Source organism: Lonchura striata, chromosome 2 (genome assembly GCF_046129695.1).
Source record: "Lonchura striata isolate bLonStr1 chromosome 2, bLonStr1.mat, whole genome shotgun sequence".
NCBI lineage: Eukaryota > Metazoa > Chordata > Aves > Passeriformes > Estrildidae > Lonchura > Lonchura striata.
Genome location: NC_134604.1, coordinates 71629292 through 71650671, shown reverse-complemented (window position 1 = coordinate 71650671; position 21380 = coordinate 71629292). Strand labels below are relative to the sequence as shown.

The 21380-nt window shown below is 41.4% G+C and overlaps 1 protein-coding gene across 1 annotated transcript in view; it reads right to left on the bottom strand.

The window, feature by feature from the left end:
• Positions 1-216: 216 nt before the first annotated feature.
• Positions 217-21380, bottom strand: part of LATS2 (large tumor suppressor kinase 2) — a 48719-nt gene continuing 27555 nt past the window's right edge. The window contains exons 3-8 of the mRNA XM_021539969.2: positions 12345-12477; positions 8961-10498; positions 5680-6262; positions 4874-5056; positions 3584-3690; positions 217-2856 (exon numbers count right to left, since the gene is read on the bottom strand). Of these exons, the coding sequence (XP_021395644.1) occupies positions 2362-2856; positions 3584-3690; positions 4874-5056; positions 5680-6262; positions 8961-10498; positions 12345-12477 (3039 nt within the window). The 3' untranslated portion in view covers positions 217-2361. The remainder of the gene's footprint in view (positions 2857-3583; positions 3691-4873; positions 5057-5679; positions 6263-8960; positions 10499-12344; positions 12478-21380) is intronic.

The window sequence follows — 21380 nt, the reverse complement described above, 5'->3', positions numbered from 1 at the left end:
GCTCACTCCAAGTTTTACCCGGAATCCTGCTCCTTATTCTTAAGGGCCGTGAGGACAGAAGAAACAGTCTAAAGGTACTCCGAGATTCTGCATCAAATGCTGCAGGAGAGATGAAATTTGGATCTTATATTTGTAGCTCAACCCCATCAATAACAATACAAAAAGAAACCCACTAAAACTTCTGCCTTAACGGAGGATTCAATAACACATAACACATTGTAGATTTTGATTCAGATTTTTAATAAATTCTGCCAGTAGAAGCTTTCAAAGGCAATGATATATCAATAAATAACAGTTAAATTGAGTTCCTGAGAAAGAACCTACCACATGAAAGAATGTCAGATAGATGTAAATAACAAAAAAAATGGCATTACTATATAAAAAAGCAGTAATACTGAATCTTACATGAACTGTCACAGCACAAGCACGTCATACCTCAGAACATTCCTTTCATACAAATGTAAACAAATACACAATCATTTTTGTTTAGTTTAGGCTGATGAATTCATATGTTGTTGCTTAGATATCTAAACAATGGATAGGATAGGATATGCTAAAACATTAAGGAATAATATGTGGAATAATATACGGAAAAAATAATGAAGCTCCAAATTTAAAAATAAAATAAAGTAAAAACATATTAAAGGAGTGTTTTCATCAAATGTTATTAGGTCAATCACTTTAAATAGGACTGTTACACTAATCTGAATTACGGATTTTTGCGTGTGTTTACTTATTTAGTTATATATAATATATATGCAAATATGTATGGCTTAATTATCTTTAGTATTCTGATATCATCTTGAATAATTCTCACTTATACATACAAGAAAAATGCATATTTAAACATAGTTAAAAACTGATATTTCAAAGTATGCCTATAATTTGACAGAAATGAAGGCCTATTGTGCTCCATCACAGCAACATTTTAACCTCTGGACAACGGGACAGAATGACCTACCAACAATGCCAACATTTTTCAATGTCAGTGCCTAAAACACTAGGATCCTAAATGGATACACATGTGGGGTCTGATGTCTGGAAAGCCACGTACCTCCAGGTCCCATAGGTGTCTGTGTGGAGCTACAGGCACCCAGCCTCAGCCTTGCTGTACCCGGGGCCTTGGCGTGGTACGGGAGCCCCGCGCTGGGAGATGCTCCAGTCTGGATGCTGTGCTGCCTCTGCCAGCTGGAGCCACAGCCTCTGTGCTGCTCCTGGCCTGAGCCACAGCCTCTGTGCTGCTCCTGGCCTGAGCCAGCCCCATTCAGGCTCTCCCCACAAATCTACTCCATTGTAATGCTCTGGCTGCTGATCCTCAGTGGGGAATTGTGTGTACCCGTGACATGTGCTTGCTAAAACCATCTATTACATCAGACCACAACATGACTACTCAGGTTTAACCTTTGCAATCTGTTTTACAAAATTTATATTGGATACAATCATAAGAGGAAACCATCCACACAATACATTATCAACACACGGTTTAAAATGGTCTAATTTTAGACCCTTAGAAAAATGAATCCACAGGACCTGCCTGTGAATGGCAAGAAAAGGCCATTTCAAATAGAAAACCACTGCTCATGCAACATTATTCACACACTAGACAATGAAATCACACCCAAGTTGCCACTTACTCACACTTTCTATTACACTCCAATAAGCAGAAGGAAATAAAGCAGCTTTAAGGTTATGTCACAATTTTGAAATGTGGAAAATACATATAATAAACAAAAATCACGGTGTGAATGCAATGGCATCAGTAAATTTAGAAAATTAGAGAGCAGTTTCCTTTTTTTCATTTTTCTTCTTTTTTTTCTTTCTTACATTATTGCACAGAGACCTTTCATCACATGTTCTTCAGCTTTATGCATCTTCCTAAATGTGAAGTAAGTGCTATGGATAAAATAAAATGTAGAAAAGAAGAACAGCAGCATGATTTGTCAAAGTTAATCCCTATAATTTAGTAGGAAAAAAACCCTGCTATAAACAAAATATAAGTGCTCTTTATTCATTTAAAAAACAACGCTGACAGTTGCAGAAGTCTGTAAGTGTTAATCTGAGTAAGGGGGATGCTGACCTCAAATAAAAATAGGCCAGAAATGACAGACTGCTGGTCTTGCAGATTTTGGTGAAGACCAGGTTTTCAAGTGTAATTATCAGCAAAGTTATTTACAGTAGAACTGACCTGAACTTTCAAGAGTGCCATCTTTAGGACCTGGCCCTGCAAGCTTCTTTTACTCCCCAGGATGTCTCCAGCCTCAGCTGAAGGTACACAAGTGCTGCAGGATCAGCTCCTAAAGGATCAGTTAAAGGTCCTATTGGATTTGAGATTAGTCTTATCTGAGTACTCTATACAATAATTTACACATATACAGGCTGACAAGCTCCAGTCTGATCTACCACACCTTTGTCTTCTACATCAGACTTCTCAGACTGGCAAACTTCCATTCCTGAAGGCTTGGGATACCTGAATGGATACCCGTTGTCATCAAAGAATCTTCGGAAAGTAAACTCATAAAAAGCATGTTCTGTGTGTTTGCTGTTGGAAGAGGCTAGTGGATCCCAGGTCCTGGTGCTGTCACCACTAGCATCACTCCAAGAACTTTCTTCTTCAACTGGATCAAAATTTGAAGTGTCCATTGGATGGCTGATCTTTGGAACATAGGGAGCTCGCTGCCTACGGATATCGGTAGAGAAGTCCATAGAGTGAAAGAAAGAATGGGCTTTAATATCATCTGCTCCATTCCTTCCAAGCCTGTCCTCGGCAGCACAGCAGAGCTTTGTGATCAGATCAGTTGCCTCAGGGCTCAGCTTGATCTGTGAGGGAATGTGCAGTGTGCTTTCCCAATTTATCACCTGCAGGTAACAAAGGTATTAAGGAACTTCTGATCTGGAAACAGAACTCTTCCAATGGCCAACATGGACTGTACAGGAGCGCACATATAACAAGTCATCTCACAGTCTGCATAGTTCACAGCTTCAAGAACCCAATTACTAGATTGCGTTTCCTGTTAGTAAGTACTCTAATGAACCAGAAAAACATTGTTGGCTAGCAGACAAAAGGGACAATTCCATTTTTTAAAAGGGCAAATTCCTTCCTGAATGTTCCCATAATCAGATTTGAGAATATACTCAGTTTACACAAAGGAATTACTTCTCTTTGTCTCCAAAATGTAAACTAGGAAACAAGTAATAACTGTCTCTCTGTAAACAAGACAGATTCCCTCTAAAATGAACTGCTCAACTTTGAAACACTTATATTGCCAACCACAATTGTCACTGGCATATTAGGTACTAATAGGCACCATAAGCAATTAAATGGATGAACTTGTGCTTGAGAAATCACAATTCTGCTGAGAAGACTCGTAAAACTAATATCTATCTCTGCAGTTGGACAAGTCAGCTCTAGACTGATATTCAGTGTCTTCATTTACTGGCAAAGGATGTGTGCTTGCACAGAACTATTTAAAATCAGGCTTTTTTAACCATTACTCCTTTCTCTAGCAAAAAAAAACAGGAGTAAATGTGGGAAGGGAAGGGTTAAAATTTTGCTACCACAGACTGGAACTTTGCTTCAACTTACCTTCAGCTGGGTTTCTGTGGGTGTAGGAGCCAGGAAAGGAGGCTGTCCCACTAACATCTCAAAGAGGATCACACCAACACTCCACCAGTCACAGAGCTGAGTGTATCCTGAAAGGCAAGTCAAAAGGCTGACCTCCACTAGCCAAGGAGAATGTGTACAGAGCTACTTGCAATTAAGTATTAAAACATACAGCACAAACTTCTGCCTTTTCTCAGACAAAAGGTCTGTGACTTCTGCTTGCTGACCTACTTCAACTGCTGTTTACTTCTAGTAAAGATCTAATCCTATTGTCCTTGAACCTTTCTGAATAAATACTCAACGAAAGTGAGTCATGAAACTATCATTAAAAAGAATGAAGGAGGGTTTTTTTTGTGCCCAGTCCCACAGATATGCAGCACAAACTGAACCTCAAATACAAAAATGTTTAGCAATCGATGTGCACCTTAGGTTTAGTGGAGGTGTCCACAACTTTGAAAAGCTGCTGAAAGTCAGAGCCTAGCTCTACAGGCAGAAGAAAGCCACAGACGACACTGTGAGCAAGTTAGAAGCAAAGGAACAACTTTAATCACTTCACTGCTGTGACAAGACGAATAAAGTGTATATTTAAGATCTGAAAAAAAAAGAAAAAAACTGATTTCAATTGAATTTGTGTAATCAAATTATGTAGGAGCCAATGTGAAATCTCTGTTACAGAAGACCATGCTTAGGATCTATCTTGCAGACAACTCTCAACATCTAATCTCCTTGCTACAGTGACCATGTCAGTTCTGCATGGACAGTCACCAAGTACTGTCCAAATTCTTCAAGCTAACCTTTTGAATGTAGGGTGTCCAGAGGAAACTGTGAAAAGCTTTCTGTTGGGCTCCCCAGGTTCTGGCTGGGAATATGGAGGACTTATTTCTGCAAGCTTACATCACCCATGCTGAAGTGGTCCATCTGAATTAGTGATCCAGAACTGTCAGCTGGCTACTCACTGGTCTGTGTAAACTTGATAGAGGTCAGAGTTGTACTCTGTGAGTACATATAATCTGCTTTACACTTGAAAAATATCACTCTTAAAATCATTCAACACATGTATTAGCAGCCTCAAAGGCCTCATAGTGTGCAACTCACACACAAAGTATGGCCACCACCAGTGTCAGTGAAGTGATACTAAACACTGGAGCAGGAGGAGTTCTCCTTAATCTGAGCTAAGTGTTTGTGGCCTTCAGAATGACAGTCTTCCAAAGCAGCAAGCTTATTCAAGGAAAAAGAAATAGCAAAACAGGAGAAAAATACAGGTTTACCTACCTTTACGAAGCAGGACTTCAGGAGCAATGTAATTAGGGGTTCCAACTAATGAGTGGGCCAGACATCTCTGGTGCTGCTTCTTAGCTCTTTGTTCCAATGTCTTCAGCCTATCTCCACATCGACAGTTGGACACATCATCCCAAAGATCACTGGGCTCCATGCTGTCTTGTCTCATATGGCTCCCTTTCAAATAGGAGAGAAAGTTCACATTTATGGTCATAAAACTCAACACACAAAGAGCAAAGTATTTACTCAGACCCAGAGCCATCTCCTACTCTCACTGAAGAACAGCATTTTAATTTTAAACTCAAGGTATTTTTTTATGTTCTCCTATTCACAATAGGTTTTCCATACAAAATGTCCAACAAAATGTCTCTGTCTCAGCACTAGGAAGTATAGTTTCATATAGGGGACACAGAACTATGGAGCATACTTAAGTTAGCTACACCAAGTGTTTATGACCTCTTTGCCAACAGACACCAGAACTCAACAGCACATACAGGAGACATGATGACTACTCCAAATCTGCAATTAAATCATTTCACCACTAAAAGAGACCCTCCAAACAAGTATAAACTGAAAAATAACTGCTGCTGCAGTGAACAGCCACATTATTGACAGGGTTTTGAACAGCATTGGAAACAAAAGGACTAGAAACAAGCTAATTGAGTCAGAGAGAGACAGACACATTACATTGCCACTGACTGTTTGTCCAGTCTCCTGATCTCGTGTTTCTGCCAAAAGGTAGGTGCTTGTTTCAAAACAAATACCACAATACCATCCTAGAAAAAGGGCGAAAATATTACCTTTCTGATAGTATTTTGAATTGTGAGTCCACCTGAATCCAGTACACAGTCCAAAGTCAGTCAGTTTGATATGCCCATCGAGGTCTATCAGAATGTTGTCAGGCTTGATGTCTCGATGGATAAACCCCATTTTGTGCACACTCTCTATGGCCAAAGTGAGCTCTGCAATATAAAATCTAGCCAGACGCTCTGGGAAGACCTCCATCCGAATCAGCAGGCTCATCATATCCCCACCAGGGATGTAGTCCATCACAAAGTACAAATTGTCTTTATCTTGGAAGGAGTAATAGAGTTTAACCACCCACTCATTGTCTGCCTCAGCAAGTATGTCCCTCTCTGCTTTGACGTGAGCCACCTGATTCCGGTTCAGCACATCCTTCTTTCGCAGAGTCTTCATGGCATACAGGGCATGGGTGTCCACTTTGCAGGCCAGGCATACTTCTCCAAATGCACCAATACCCAGAGTCTTGATTTTCACAAACATAGATTTGTCCATTTTGGCCCTTTTAAGTCTGTTGTAGTTGGACTCCTTCTGGTAGAGAATTTTCCTCATTTGTTCCTGTTCTGCTTCACAGAGGCCAGCCTTTACAAAGGAAAGCAAACCATAAGAGCTAGTACCATAATATTCATGGCAAGAGAAAAATAAATTAGCATTCCTAAAACACATTTCTCAGAAAAATTAACCAAGAACCAGAAAAGATATATTCATGAGGGATATACTCTCTTGTCTGTCTGTTGAGGTATTTCTGAAAAAAGGGCAAGTTCACTGTGCCCAAACTTCTTGTCTGAATTTGAAATATCTGAGATTGCTATGCCTGTCTCTTTTGGCTGAACAAGAAGACATAGGACAATATTGTCAGAGAGGGGAATACAACGTAACAAACCTGACCATGGGATTTGGTTTACACCTTTCAAATGTGCACTCAGCCACTGCACTCCACTACTTGTATGTGCACTTAAGCCCATCTTAATTTAAAATGAAACTTAAAGCTATGTGTAGCACTTCACTTTGTTCATAACAGTTCCCCAGGGCAACTCACATTAACTATTCCTACCTTGGGCACTATTTGTTTGGTTTTGTGTTGCAATTAAAAAGCTGGTTTTGACCTACACATTCCCAAGTGCCTTGGAACCTTCTTTAGAAATTGTGTTTCTTCTTCTGCCATAAGCATCCTTCACTCTCAAGGTTTTTAGATCTCCTGAGCATCTGTTATATAAAAACTTCTCTTTTTCTCCTCCCAAAATACATACATAAAATCCTCATGACCGGTCTCCCCTCAGCCACTGCAGCCCAGACCCTGGTGCTATTTCCCTCCTAAATGTATTCTTTTCCCTCTCCACCCGAGCTGTAGAACAGCTGGCTTGTCCACCTCCTGCCTCCAGAGAGTCTCCCAGTAACTGCAAGTAACATTTCACAGGGCTGGGGGGGAGAAACCTCCTGGAAAAGAAAGAAGCAGCAGGATGCAACCAGACTTTCCCCATCTTTCAAGACAGAGCCTGCAGAGTACCAACTCTACTAACTTCAGTGTCTGGCCCTCTGCTGAGGGCCACTGGTGGCCTCCATCAGCAGAAACCCTTAGGCTGACCCCCAAGCTCCTCCGATAACTCACTTTCTGCAGCATGCTCTTTTCTTTCTGCACACCCCCAGTTCCAAAATCCTGAGTTAGTTGGCATCAACTGAACTACTTTTGAGAGAAAAATCAGCACCTGGTGAGAAGGGGCCATTGGGAAGGTGGAGGAGGCTGAAGCTGACTGATTAGCAGGCTAGAAGCCCAAGCATACACCCACAGAGCTGCTGCTTAGGCTGATTTAATTTCACATCTGTAGTCTAGGTAGCTAAAGATGAATGTGGGCAGCCAGACTCTGCAATGAGATCTCCACGGTATAAAAATTAAATCTGTATGAATAAAGGATAGGGTAAGTCTACAGAAACTTCAGAACAGGTAGGATGAAGTTTCAGAATGAAGGAAACAGCCAAATCAAAACAAGGTATACTGTTTTTGAAATGGAAGATAATTAAATCCACCCATAATAGAGGAAATACTTTATAGGATAAAATAATGAGTGTACTCTGTTCTTGCTAATTCTAGAATAATGCAATATTAAGATAGTCAAAATTTCCTGCATGTCAGTGATAAGGTTTCTATGGGAAGGAGTTGTTTCTGTTTATACCTGAATTATCTCTGAATGAGGGAAAGCTGAAGAGTCAGAAGAGAAGAACTAGCACAATTAGATACTGTTATACCTCTCTACAAATCATTCTCTATCTCAGTCTCAGGAAAATACTCACAAAACTCAAGCAACACAATACAACCAGTACTTGTAGAGAGGACAAACTATTAACTGTCAGTAAAATGCCAACATTTCAAGAGCTTTTCCAAGAATATTCTCTTAATTCTAACCTCAGTAAACAAACTCCTGAGTTTTCTGGTACAATGTAAGCATCGAATCAATTGACTCTGGAAACTGACTGTGCTAGGGAAGATTGGGTAGTTAATTATTACCCATTATGCATTAATAACAGCTTTCCTTAGAGCTTATCCTTTAATGCAAAAGCAGACAAGTCATATTCCAGTCATGCCTGGGAAGAAAAAAACTCCTCTTCCAGAAGCAAAAATTAAAAACAGAGCTGCCAGACCAACCATCAGAACTTGGCAGCTTTGTTTTAAGCAGCTACAGTTAGGCATGAAAGAAGTTCTATCACTATGCTAAAATGCATCTCCCTGAGACCTGCTTCTAGCTAGAACAAGTTCTGGCAATGGTCCCAAAATCAGTTCAAGCTGGTCCAATATGGTTACTTGCATGACATCATTACTTACATGTCCTCAACAGACAACTTTCAGTCAAGTATTACACAGTCATCTGAAAATATGGCACAGTGACTGCCAAGCTGAGCCATGCTTTGGTGAATGGGCAGCAATCATGGGACAGTGAGGAGGAACTAGAGCAAAGAGTTTTACAAGAGCTGACAAAGTATTGCCAGAACTCTCAGCCTCAAGCCTGCATTCTAAGTTCTTACCTATAATGGGGGGGTGGGGGGGGAAGGGGCTTGCATAATTTTACTTTTCTGGTACAAAGAAGTATCATTTCACATCTCAGGTTTTTCAAACAGCCTCCCAGACTTGCATCCACACTTCTAAAGGGATACAGTCTGCTACAGGGAGGTGTCTTATACTTACTACTTCAGTGGATTCTGCCTTTACCATTTTTTTAAAACAAATTAAAAATAGCAATTATCAGTTTGACCCTATTAGATTTTATTATAACAAAACAAGAATTACTTTTGCCATTTCTTGCTCCAATTGTAACCTTCTGTTCATTTTCTGCTGGTAGGTCTTTATGACGTTCTCTACATGCTGCTCCATGTAGAACTTGAAGGCAAAAGGTGAGTAACTCTTTATTCGGGATTCTCGCTTTTCCTCATCTTTGCCATTTTTTCGCACAGGCACCGGAGACGTCTGAATCTGCTTTTTATCTTTGCTTGGTTTTTCAGCTTTAGTGCTCTTGCTGCTTTTATCATTTCGCTCACTACTCTCTTCAGCCTTGTTGCTTGTTGAACTGGGGACCACACGCAGGGTCTGCTCCATGCCCTTACACAAGGAGTTGATATCAAACTGCTCAGAGGTGCCGGGAAGTAACAAATGCTTGGGATAGGGTGGGGGTGGACACCGCAGCTCCTGGTTACCATAATCCACATCGAGCTGGTAGGCATTAGCTGCTCCAGGCGGTGGCACATGCTGCTCCATGATCTCCAAGCCATCCACAGCCGGTGCCTGTGCAGGCAGCCACGCAGGGTGGGACGGTCCCACTGCAGTCTGAGGCTCTGGTCTCATCACCCGCATGCTCTTCACTGGCTGGAGGATGTGAGCAGACGTGACTGCCGTGATTGTGTTTGGAGATGTAATGGAAGGATCGGGTTTTCCTGGAGGAACCTGTCTCATAGACACTGTCACTTGTGGCTGTTGCTGGTGGTTGTTGAAGGAGTTTGTTCTGCTTGGCACCGTGGCATCAGGTCTGAAGGATACATGTTGCCGTGGAGATGTTTCTATTCCTGGGTTTTGTACAGAATCTCTGCGTGATGGTGCTGCTGCCTGCCACTGCTGAACTTGAGGATTGTTCATGTCATAGAGGTCCATGTTTAGGCTATTTCTAGATGGAGTCAATAGATTTTGTGGTGGACTGTCTGAAAAATCATTAGCAAAGGCTGGACCTCTGGATATCACATGCATTTGATGAGAAGAAGGACTTGTCTGTTTGTGATGAGAATGTGAGATATACAGGCTTGCTGGTGCCTGCTGAAATGCATGACCAGTATTGTTCTGAACAACTGCCCCTTTATTTTGGAGATTGGCATATCCCCCCTCCTGCTGCATCTTGTTTTGGAAGGATGGACTCCGCTGAACACCATATCCCATAGGCTCCCCCTGCACCATCATGTGCTGCCTGCTGTAATGCTGGCTGTTGCAGCCATGGGACACCTGCAGCTGCAAGGCCTGACTGCTGTGATTAGCCACGGGATAATTAATCACAGAAGACTCCATATTTGCAGGGTATGCTTTCTGCTGAAGGCTTGTTGGTGTGCTGTGAGTGCCTACACCAGCAGGTCGCTGTACAGGAGCAGTCATAGCTGAAGACTGAGAAGTAGAGATTAAATAGTCCATGTATGGCCTTGGAACCTCAGTAAGCATATTTGCACCTTCTGCTCCAAAGCCTGTCCCTTCATAGGCTGCATTACCAATCTGATGGTAGGACGGAAAAGATTCATTTGATCCTTCAAAGCTTGGCCTGCGGGTTACATTATTTGGCACAATACCCTTTCCTTTACAAAAAGAATACAGAAGAACGTTAGGAAACAATTCAGATGAAACAATTACTTTGTATTACTCATGCATCTATACATACATACACACACACACATGAACACTGCTGAGGGAGTATGTGTTTTAAAAACACCTTTCAACATCTAAATTAAACAATAAACATATGAAGTTATAGGTGCCAAGGATTCTTACTGATAATGAGCTCCTGGCTCACAATAATGGTCATGCCAGGAATCATCAGGAAATCCTACAAAATCATGAAAATAGAAGCACAAATTCCCTAACTATGAACTCATCAGACTACTCTACAGCCTGTTTCCTAAAGCTGGACTTTGCTCTCAGACAGGAGGAAGCTACAGAGCAGTGTTAAGTACAATGGAAGGAAAAAAGCTCCTGGAAGAGCTTTCCACACAACTTAAAGTCAACAGTGCTATAAGCTACTGGGCCATCACAGAGTCCATCTTCTGCACAGTGAGCCACCTGCTCACACTTGTTTTCTGTTTACATCTTTCTTTTCTTCTCCTTCATTTAAACAAAGGCATCATACAGGTTGTCCTGTATTCCTTCCAGAGTACCCCCTGATATTACTCATTTTTCATCTGTTGGGGAGGAAAATCTTTCAGGGTGTCAACATATTCATCTTATTTTGAAGAATGTGCAGAGACAAGATAGCAGCATTCCTACAGTGGAAGTGTTAATGGCACTTTTCATCGGTTCTTTGATCTGAGGACAAATTGCAGGTGTATAAAGCATTGGCTGTGCTAAAAAGACAAGGGGAGACTCTGTGCTGTTGTTACATTTTTGTTCCCCTTCTGGTTCTTTAGCTCTCACAAATCACAGGACTTGGCTCATTTATGCCTAAACCACTTCCTTTTAAAAGCCCAACTTCATAAAGCCTGTAAGAATAGCCATTCTGAACTAACAGGCTTGAACAGTGCACTACAAGCTTTCTGCAGTACAGCATGCCCCAGCTGGGCTGGATGCAGCACACCTGAGCACAGCTGCTGACTCCTCACCTTGACACACAAGCCCTGCTGCCTTCGGACACACAGGGACATGCACGGTATTAAGACAGGTCTCTGCACACTGAGGGTGTGCACTACACTAAATGACACCCTCATAAAGAATGCAATGTTTTGAAATGGAATCAGGTTGGACAAATAATCAGAGATCTTTAAAGTGAAATCTGTAATTGGCAGCTCTTTTTCCTGTGATAACACAAGGCCAGAATTACTGAGGCTGTTCTTACAACACCCCTGACAGCTCATCTGCTGGGACACCGCGAGATGCACTGATGATGCTGTAGCAATCCAAAGCATTCTAAGAAGTGGGTACTCTGGCCTGGAAGTGGGAGGCAGCCATAAGACCCATTTGTCATCTCTGTCAGCAGGATTCATGCTGAGCCTTGGGTGCAAGCTGACTTTGCTTTCCCTTATCAGAGGCCAAAAGAAAGTAGCAGCAATAACTGCGCTTCTTCGGGACACATAATTCAGGTGTGCAAATAATCTTGATGTCAAGAGAGATATGATGTCCACCTCCTAGATTTATACACCAGTAAATCTGTTCTGATCCAATGGGGGAATATCTGGATTTGAACAAGAGATTTCTGTTTAAGAAGGTGAACTGTGAATGTGTACACAGACAACTCTTTGGAAGCAGGTGGCCTTGCAAAGCCAGGTTCTCTTCACTGGAGAGACTGCTGTGGAACACTGCTGTCCAACACTTCTCCCCAGCAGTGACCCTACTTTAAAAACTAGCTTATTGCAAGAATGAAGAACACAATTTAAAAAAACAAACAAATAAACAAACAAACAAAACACCAACAAAACAACAAATCATGCTTACCTGGTGAGGTTTGCTTAATTACACGTACTATCTGTTCATTTCTAGGATCCAAGTAGCTCATCTTACTGATGTACTCCAGGGCTGCCTCAATACTTCTGCTCCCTGTCTGCTTCAGTGCTCGGACAGCCATCTCCTGTACAAAGCAAACCAGAATTGAATCATGTTGTGACAAAACCCAAGCACTGGACTGCAAGCTGAAAAGCAGTAAGTGTTCTTACATTAATAGGAGCATTTTAAATACCAGATCACAGCTGCCTGAAGCCAAATAGACTCATATTTTGAAAGCATTTGCATGCCTTACACAAAAAAATCATAAAAAGAAAATAAGAAAACATACAACCTACCCAGATTCTAGCAATTAAAGAAGTCTCAAATTAAAATGTGTACTTCAAGAGCCCTTAAAACAATCTTTGAATAAGGAATGGAAAAGCCAGCATAGTTTCACACTGGACGAAATAAAAATTTAGCTGTTAATATTTGAAAGCATGTCCCTTAATCACACCTGAACACAGTAAAAACTTTATCCTTTCACAAATACCACAAAGAAGCTAATTAGGCAGAGGTTGATTTCTGCTCCCTAGAGTCCACAGGGAAGAAAAACTGCTCTTTTCAATACAGCTGGGACATCATCCACTATTTGTTTGGAATATGACTGGGCATCCCAAACTGAAAGCTACACTGTCAGTCTTTTTAGCTATAATTTATTAACAACCACAGTTAGCAACCCCTGCTCTACTCTACAGCTCCTAGCAGTTTGTTTATTCTTTTACTTATAGCTCAGGTATATTAAACACCCTTCAATGACTTGAGCACCGCATGCAAAGCAAAATTCATAAATCCTCAAGAGGCTGAATGGTCTTTTCTGAAATGATGGAGAAACTGAAATCCAGAGCTTTAATGTTGAGTTTCACTCACAGAACTTCACCCATCAAAAAGTTGGATACCTACTCAAAAGTAGTTGCTGAGCACTACTTTTCCACAATCACCTCCAAAAGGCAATTCATAAAATAGATATAAGAGGAGATAAACCTTAGTGACACATGATTAGACAACTAGCTTGAACTAAACTCCCAGCTCTTAGATGGCTGAAGCTGAATGAAATGAATGCCATCACCAAGGATTTGCCTGCAAATGTCAGTATCCTATTCCCTTGCCACTTAACTGCTATTTTTAGGGGAATTCTGTCATCACAACCTGCCCACCGAGCACTGAATCAGAGGGAGGTCGTGCCTCCCTGGCTTGGCTGCCCGGTTGCAGATGTGGCAGCTGGGTTGGCACTGGTGCATGGCTCTCCCGCGGGTCAGTTCTGAGCCCTGGCTGGCAGTCGGGAGCTCCAGTTGGAGCAAAGGGTGGCTCTGCTGCACTGTACACGTCCAATACCCACTAACTGTTTACTTAGCAAGGGAGACCCATCTCAGATGACACCAATTCACACTTAGCACAGAGCCACATGCTGGCACTTGGCATCTTGTTTTGCTTAACTCAGACCCCTCCTACTCCCCCCAAAATGGCAGCAGTTTCTTCATTACTCAGAGATTCTGCTTGTGGAATAGCTATAGCAAGCTGAATATTTTTCATACAATTTATGACTCATAATTCATAGAAAAGCAATAGTTGGTTTCACATTTCCTATAGCTGAAATACTTCACTGGCATCAACACATTACCAAGGACAATTTTAAATAAACAGAAAAATATTATGTATGAAGGAAAGAATTTCCCACAATGTTTTTTCCTCTTTCTTTTTTTCTTCTTGTGGATACATTTCTAAAGTATTAGCAAATTCACATCCTAGTGCTCACCATTCTCATCATCCAGGGACTCTGGGGTTTACAGCTCTGTTCCACACGGCTGTTAACATACTCTGTCCCATTTACAGCAGCTGGATCTAGCCTTAGGTCACAAGTCTTAGTTTCTTAAATTAAATGTCCTCTATAAGCACATTTGGGCTGGTATGGATGTTGGGTAACAATTGTATTAATGATTAATAAAACAGCCCACATGGTCCATTTCTCTCCCTCTGATCTGTGCTGGCTGTATACAATTCAAAGGGGGTAAAATAGGAGAAATGTTATCACCAGCATATTGATACCATCTCTGAAAGCATACTGTAACTTTCTCCTCTTTTGCCATTGCCTGTGTCTGGAAAGTAAGAGTAAAATCAATACTGGTCTTTCTGAAACAGCATGTTCTACATTCAGAACAGTTTAGGGAACTCATATTTAAATTTCAGTGGGAAAAATGTGAGGCTACAGGTACAATACATTCCACTGAGCACAGCTGGATAACCTAAGAGGCCAGCAAGAGCTAGGGACCAGCAAGTGTGTCAGTGGCAATCTCACCCTTGCAAGCCTCCAGTGCAACAGCAGCCCTGTGCTCCAGCTCCCCACTTCTCATCTTTCACTAGGTCAGCTCCCACCCTCCAAAGGGTTTCCTCATTTGCTCACTCTGCTTGCTCTGCATTTACATTACTGTTGGAAAAAATGAAGTAAGTTTTTTTTGTGGTTCAAAAGAACACCCATGATCCTCCTGTACAGCATGCCACAGCTCAGGCCCTTTACCCTGTAAGAGATGCCAATATCCTGAGTTTCTGTAAATAATGCATAAAAACCTCACATCAGCTCCAAAGCTCCAAGCAAATGGAGAGGGACCAAAAAAAAAAAAAACAAACCACCAAACCCACCAAAAATCCACATACAAATGGAAAAAGATTTTCCTCAGAGGCAGATCACAGATAATCACAATTCTCCACCTAGGAGACAAATCCCTCTGGGGGCATGTGATACTCAGGGAGAGTGGAGGGCAACAAGAAGCCCCAGCAGCGTTGCAGCTGGTACTTGTCCTCCTCTGCACCGCTCTTCCTATTGCCACTGTCCATGCCCACGACTCTCTTCTCTCTGGCAGTCACCAGAAAAGAGCTCCATTACCTCCAGCACCTTTTCCTTAGGGACAGAAGACATGCTGATGTGTGGCTGAGGATCACAGAGAGTGTGCTCTGCCCAAGGTGGCTCCTGGCTCCTGAGGCACAGTGTTCTTTCTATGTGCAACACAGGTATGAGCTCTGCTGAGCAAGGGAGCATGGCTGGCATGAGGCACCAAGGGGCTGGCCTCCAGGAGCCTGCTGAAGGGGAAGTTGGCTCCCTGCAGGCAGCTGGCGCTGGGGCCTGGGCGGCATTTGCCAGAAATCAATATAAGGACTTTTTTGAAGTCGAGGAAGAAGGGCAGAAGATGGATTAAACAATTATACTGGTTGGAGAGCAGAGGCTTAAGTGAGATGGAGGGTGTTTGTGAGAAGCAGCAGAATGGCTCAAAAAAGAGGGAAAAAATTGATGCCAAAATCTTACAAATCAATACATAGACAGAAGGGCTGAGGAAATGAGGACAGACACTGGGCAAGGATAAAAGTACCCAGCTACAGTGATATGGATGGAGACGTCTTGATTTTACACCACTCTTACCTTCATAAGTAAGATTTTACACACACTTAACCTTTTTAAGTATCCTTTAGAAAAAGAAGGGAAAAAAGGGAACTAGAAATGAGCCAGAGGAAAAAAAAAGCCACTTGGAAGTGCAGCCAATGCCAAAACACTCAAGTAGGCACAGGATCAAATCCAGCTTCCACTGAGGTCAACAAAGATTTCCATTAACTGCAAGGTACACTGCATCAGGCCCTCTGCTTTAGATTGTTTCCTTCTCATGAGGCCAAGTGCTGTCAGCCGCAGTACGGGCTGAGAACCTTGGCTGCTGGCTGTGCTCTGCTGCCCCACAGCAGCTGCCAGGCCCACGGAGAAACACCAGCCACTGGCAGTGTGCACAGAAACCACAAGAGAACAGAGCGCTCCCAGCCCCAACTCATTCTCTGTATTCCCTTTGGAGGATTCCAACATCTCTGTGCAGGGCTTTTATGCACCTTTTTGCTTCCAGACATCACTAACTATTAATGAAAAAAATCAACCAGAAAAAGTAAAAGGTGAAAAGCTACAAGGGGGAATGCTAATTTACAATTAACTCTAACAAAGCGGTAATTAATTTAACAGCTGCAATACTAAAATGTGATTTCAATGCTCAGCTATGGTTCTGGACAGATCTAATGGAAAACCAAAGTCAGGCCATGAACCAAAAAACAGACTGAGGAAACTGCAGTATCCCAAATTTGTGGACTCAAATACAAAACCAGGAGGGTGGAGCTTCCCAGCTAATTCCTACAGTGGGCTACCTAAACCTGACTGCTGCATGGTCCACATGCTCTCTGTTATTTCCCTAGTCTTGCACTGGTAGATGGCAGCCTTCCAACAGATCTCAAGATTTTGCTACAAGGAAGGCCACCTATGAGCTCAGATGCTCAACAGGAGAAATCCTTGTTTGATGGTAAACAGATATTTGGATGTGTGCACATAAAGACTTCATCGCACTCTGTGCTCTGCAGGCAGTGTGAAAGGCTTTCCCTGTTTTACCCTCCTGCCTGGCTGCACTCCGCCAGCATTGGCAGAGGTTTGCGTTCTTGCTGTACTACAGGGTTGTCCAGCAACATTTTTCATTCAGAAAGCTCCTCGTTGCCAAGATGTATTTATCATCCAAGTGAAGATTGCACAAGAGGTTACAATAAGTAAGATTTTTTTCCCAAGAACATTGTGTCTGAAGGAGACAATAGGTCCTCCAAAATTTGGCAAGGGTAATTAATTGCTAACAACAACAAAATTAATTACTTGCTTTCCATTCACCAAGAAGGATAGGTGACAGATGCAGGAAACAGATACAGGTTCCCTGCAGAAAGGAAAAAAAATAAAGCTCATGCCAAAAGAGATGATCCAGCATTGATTACAAACCTTTCTGCAATAGCCCCCTATTGTAGGATTTTTCATTCATGATTTTAAACATGCAAAACCCAAGCAGTTCAGGAAACAATGTGTAAAACGTATTCTACCAGAAATGCTCCACAGAACAGAAAAACCAATTTTGCAATATTTTCTCTGTAATTATTCTCTAGCTGGACATTTAATCCAATTTTGTACTCTACTTTTGTTTTGCCTGTTTTCAGGTTGCTAACATTAGGGGCTAAATTTTGCACATAAATTCCCATGCCTACCATAACCTTGATTAAAGTATTCTAGCTGCATAATTAAGATATTATCCTGAGTATCATTAGTGCTTTTCAGTTTTAGTGCAGCAGAAAAGAAGGAGGAAATCAGCAGAAGCAGAAACCTACCGAGTGCTGAAGCATCACTTAGTCCATTCCGAAACCATGTGACCCATTCAGAAACAAATGGACATCTACCCCCGATTAGTTAAGCCGCCGCTACTCCTGTTACAAACTCCTCCAAAGCCATCCTGCTTAGGCAGCAATAAACCTCACTCCCAGCCTAAATTATGCAGTGTCATTATACTGCCTTGATTTTAGTTTTGATTGTCTTTTGACAGCAGTTCTGCTGTTACATATACAGTGAGCCCCCTTCGTCCTAATGGATTCTCACAGCTTGGCCTCCAGGATTGAATAGGTTTTCTTCTGTTAAATGGGAATTTCAATCCCTTTACTGGTGTAGTAGCCTGTCTCTGTATCAAGAAAGATCAGACAGGGACATGATTTTGATAAGAGGTGCACACACCATTCTTGATGACATGCCAACAGTGGTGGAAAAGTCATCCCTGTGGTAAAGTCACTTGGGGCTTTAATCCTGGCTTTTAGCCCTTGCTTACAGCATTTCTACCTTTTGTGCTCCTCAATTATTTTTAATTCTGCTAGCACTCCAGCTCTGAAGGTCACCCATTCTTTTGGCTGGATGCTTTAGCTCTGCTTTGCACTGACTATGCATTCCCACCTCACATTGTCAGAGTGCTTCCTTCCTTCTTTTTTTCCCCTCATACCAGGCTTACCAGGGGTTAAAGTATGCAGAAGAGACACACTGTAGGACACAAAACTGGACAGACAGAAAAAGAATACAGACACATGACAAAATGTAACACTCAGTAAATTAAATCACATTAACATATGAAAAAAATGCATGACTGTCAATTAGGAATGGGGAATTGGAGGTAAGGAACAACTTACTGGACAGTTTTTATATACATTTGCAAGGGATATTTGCAGAACTAACAAAGAGAGTATGTGCAAAAGACAGAGGGAGGATTTTGTAAATTATACAGTGCTCTGGTAAATGCCCTATCAGAAGAAAAACAAATAAAAATAAATCTAATGTGACAGTCATTGCTATGCCACTGCTCATTCTGTTTGCCTTCCAACACTTTTAGTCTTAATTTAGCCAGTCACCTACAGAAGATTGGTGTATTTACTACTCTGTTTGTACAGTATCCAGTACAATGAGGTCCTGTTATTGTTGTGTTTATGGTAGCAGGATAACTTACTATTAAAGTAAGGTAATTAAATCCAGGACAAAACATGCAACTTTCAGTACTAGGCAAAAAGATGTTGGAGGGTTGAAGTGTCAATTCTACTGGGTCACAGAAACCCTTGTATCATGACTATCACAAACCAACTTTGAAATAAATTACCTTAATCCTCAAAGCCACAGAATATGACACATTCCACAGAATCACTACAGCTGCAAAAAACCTCCAAGATCATCGAGTCCAACTTTTGACCAAACATCACCGTGTCAACTAGACACAGGAATTATGGCTCCACCACCTCCCTGGGCAGTCCACTCCAATGTTTAATCACCCTTTCTGTGAATAAATTCTTTGTGATGTCCAACTATATTCCTTCCATAGCTCTACTTGTTATTGCTGTGGAAAGAATCAGACAAAATAAAACAAAAGGAACTAGATTATCTGGTTACTTTTTTTCACTTACAAAACCATTCTTTTGGCGATCAAAGTGTTTCTAATATCTTTTAGGATTTAAAACAGCTCTGGATGGTTAAAAATCAAACAAATGAATCAGACAAGTGGTATTAGCCTTAGAGTGAATACAAAATTCTCTCACAAATATCACAGAAAAGACTTTTTTACTTCTCCTTAAGTTGGTGACTAATCAAAGCTATTTAAGTTCTTCCAAGACAAGAAAAAAGTGCTATATAGATTTAGCAGCAGGTACTTATAAAGAACAGCTACCATAACACCTTCATCATCTTATAAAGGATAAGAGTGAAAAAAACCAGAGTTGAGAACAGCAAGTGGAAATATGATGTAATTTCTCATCAGATGTCTTAAAAGGTACCAGTTACATCAAAATACTTTTTAACACTATGCAACTTATACTACCTAGAAGCATAGAACTACTTTTATTTTTCTTTCCTGGTATTTGTTTGTTCTTTTAACTAAGCCTGTATACTCCACTCCCCCACCACAGCTCATTGCAAGACACACTGTGTTAGGCCATGGGCATTTCACAGGAGACACCTCCTGTTTTACACTATAGTCCTTGCTTTCCACAAGATGTTCAAATATGGCTCTTCCCCTGAAAAGGAGAGATATGAACTTCAGGCTATAAGCCAATCCACGGTCCCAAAGTTAAGACATTTGGAAATAAACCAAGCACGACTGCTCAACATATTTCCAAACAAATGCCTCTAAAATGAAGGAAATATTTATAACAAGACATCTCCAGACAAAAAGTGCATATGTAAACACTTCAAGAAGCTCTGATGAACTATTCAAGAGATGCAATCTGTTTAAAGAGAAAACACACGTGCACTGCTATGTCCGTTTTCAAATCCAATCAGAAAACTTCATCAAGCACCCCCTGTTGACGTCCCAGAAAGTGTCTATGTACTGACACACATACAGGTATTACATAATGTCTGCACATCTGTGTAGATTATTTCCTTTTAAATAATCTAATTTCAAGTGAGACCCCTAAAAGCAATATGTAAAAATATACACTTATTGTACCTTTTCTGGAAGCACATCAGGCACTCTGGAAAAGATTTGGAAAGCGGGAGGCTGAAGGAAGCTGGAAGAGGTCCTGCTCCAGGCAACAAAGTTGCACTCTGCACAAAGCTCAAGTGCCATGAAACAACAAACAAGCAAGGAAAGACAGACCACAACATTAAGAATAATAGAGTGAGTGAAAATAACTAAGAGCCCCCATGAATACCACTCTTCTTTCTTTCTTTCAAGTAGTCTGGGAAGAAAAAACTGACCTGAGTCTCTTCCAAGCAGGACACAGGCATGAGAGGAAGGGGAGCAGGATATAGAGAGCTTTATCACAGAGGCAACTTAATAGACAGACCTGAGGAACAGTGACAAATAACCTGTTCTCCCTGTCCCACCAGCCTTGGAAAAAGCACATTTGTGTCTGAAAAGCTGATGGCACAAGCCTTGCTTCCCTAGATATTTGGTGAAGGGAGTGATACTGTAAACATCCAAGACCTGTGATCTGCTGCCTACCTCAAAGGCTCTAATGCCCCTTTCTCAAGGCACCTGCTTGCTCCCGCAGTCTTTCAAAGAGCACACACTCCTGATTTAACAATCATACTTGGCCAACAGGAATAGGCAATAGTAGTAGTTCCCTGAGTACAGAAAATTCCCCTTCTGGAAAACAAACTGCTTCAGATCCCACATTAGTAGAGAGCTGTAAGGAGTGAGCACACAGAATACCATTTTGAACATATGCAGTACTTGGGAACTATTTATACTCCAAAATTCACAGAGGTCAGGTTTACATTAACGATAGAATAAAGGAGGGGGGGAGAAATGTGTATTTGTACATCTGCAGTGCTTGAATTATCCCCTAAATGCACAAAATCTTTTCTATTGTGATGGCACCCTGAAGCCTTTTGCACTGTGCTGAGCTCTACAGACACAAGAGAAGAATCCTATTTTGAAATGGATTTCTAATTTAAAACAGAACAAACAATTGTATATACTGTTGTATAACAGCCATAACTGTTCCTCATTACTCTTTGAGTATGCTCATTGGAGAGCTATTTAAACTATCTAGAGTTCAAGTCTAACCAAATGACCCATGTCAGGTCCATCAACAAACAGAAAGTTGGACAAATCTCTCCTAACCTTCCTTAGCACTGCAGCAGGAGCACTATAATGTTCTAATTCAGAAACCTTATAGTGAGTCAAATCA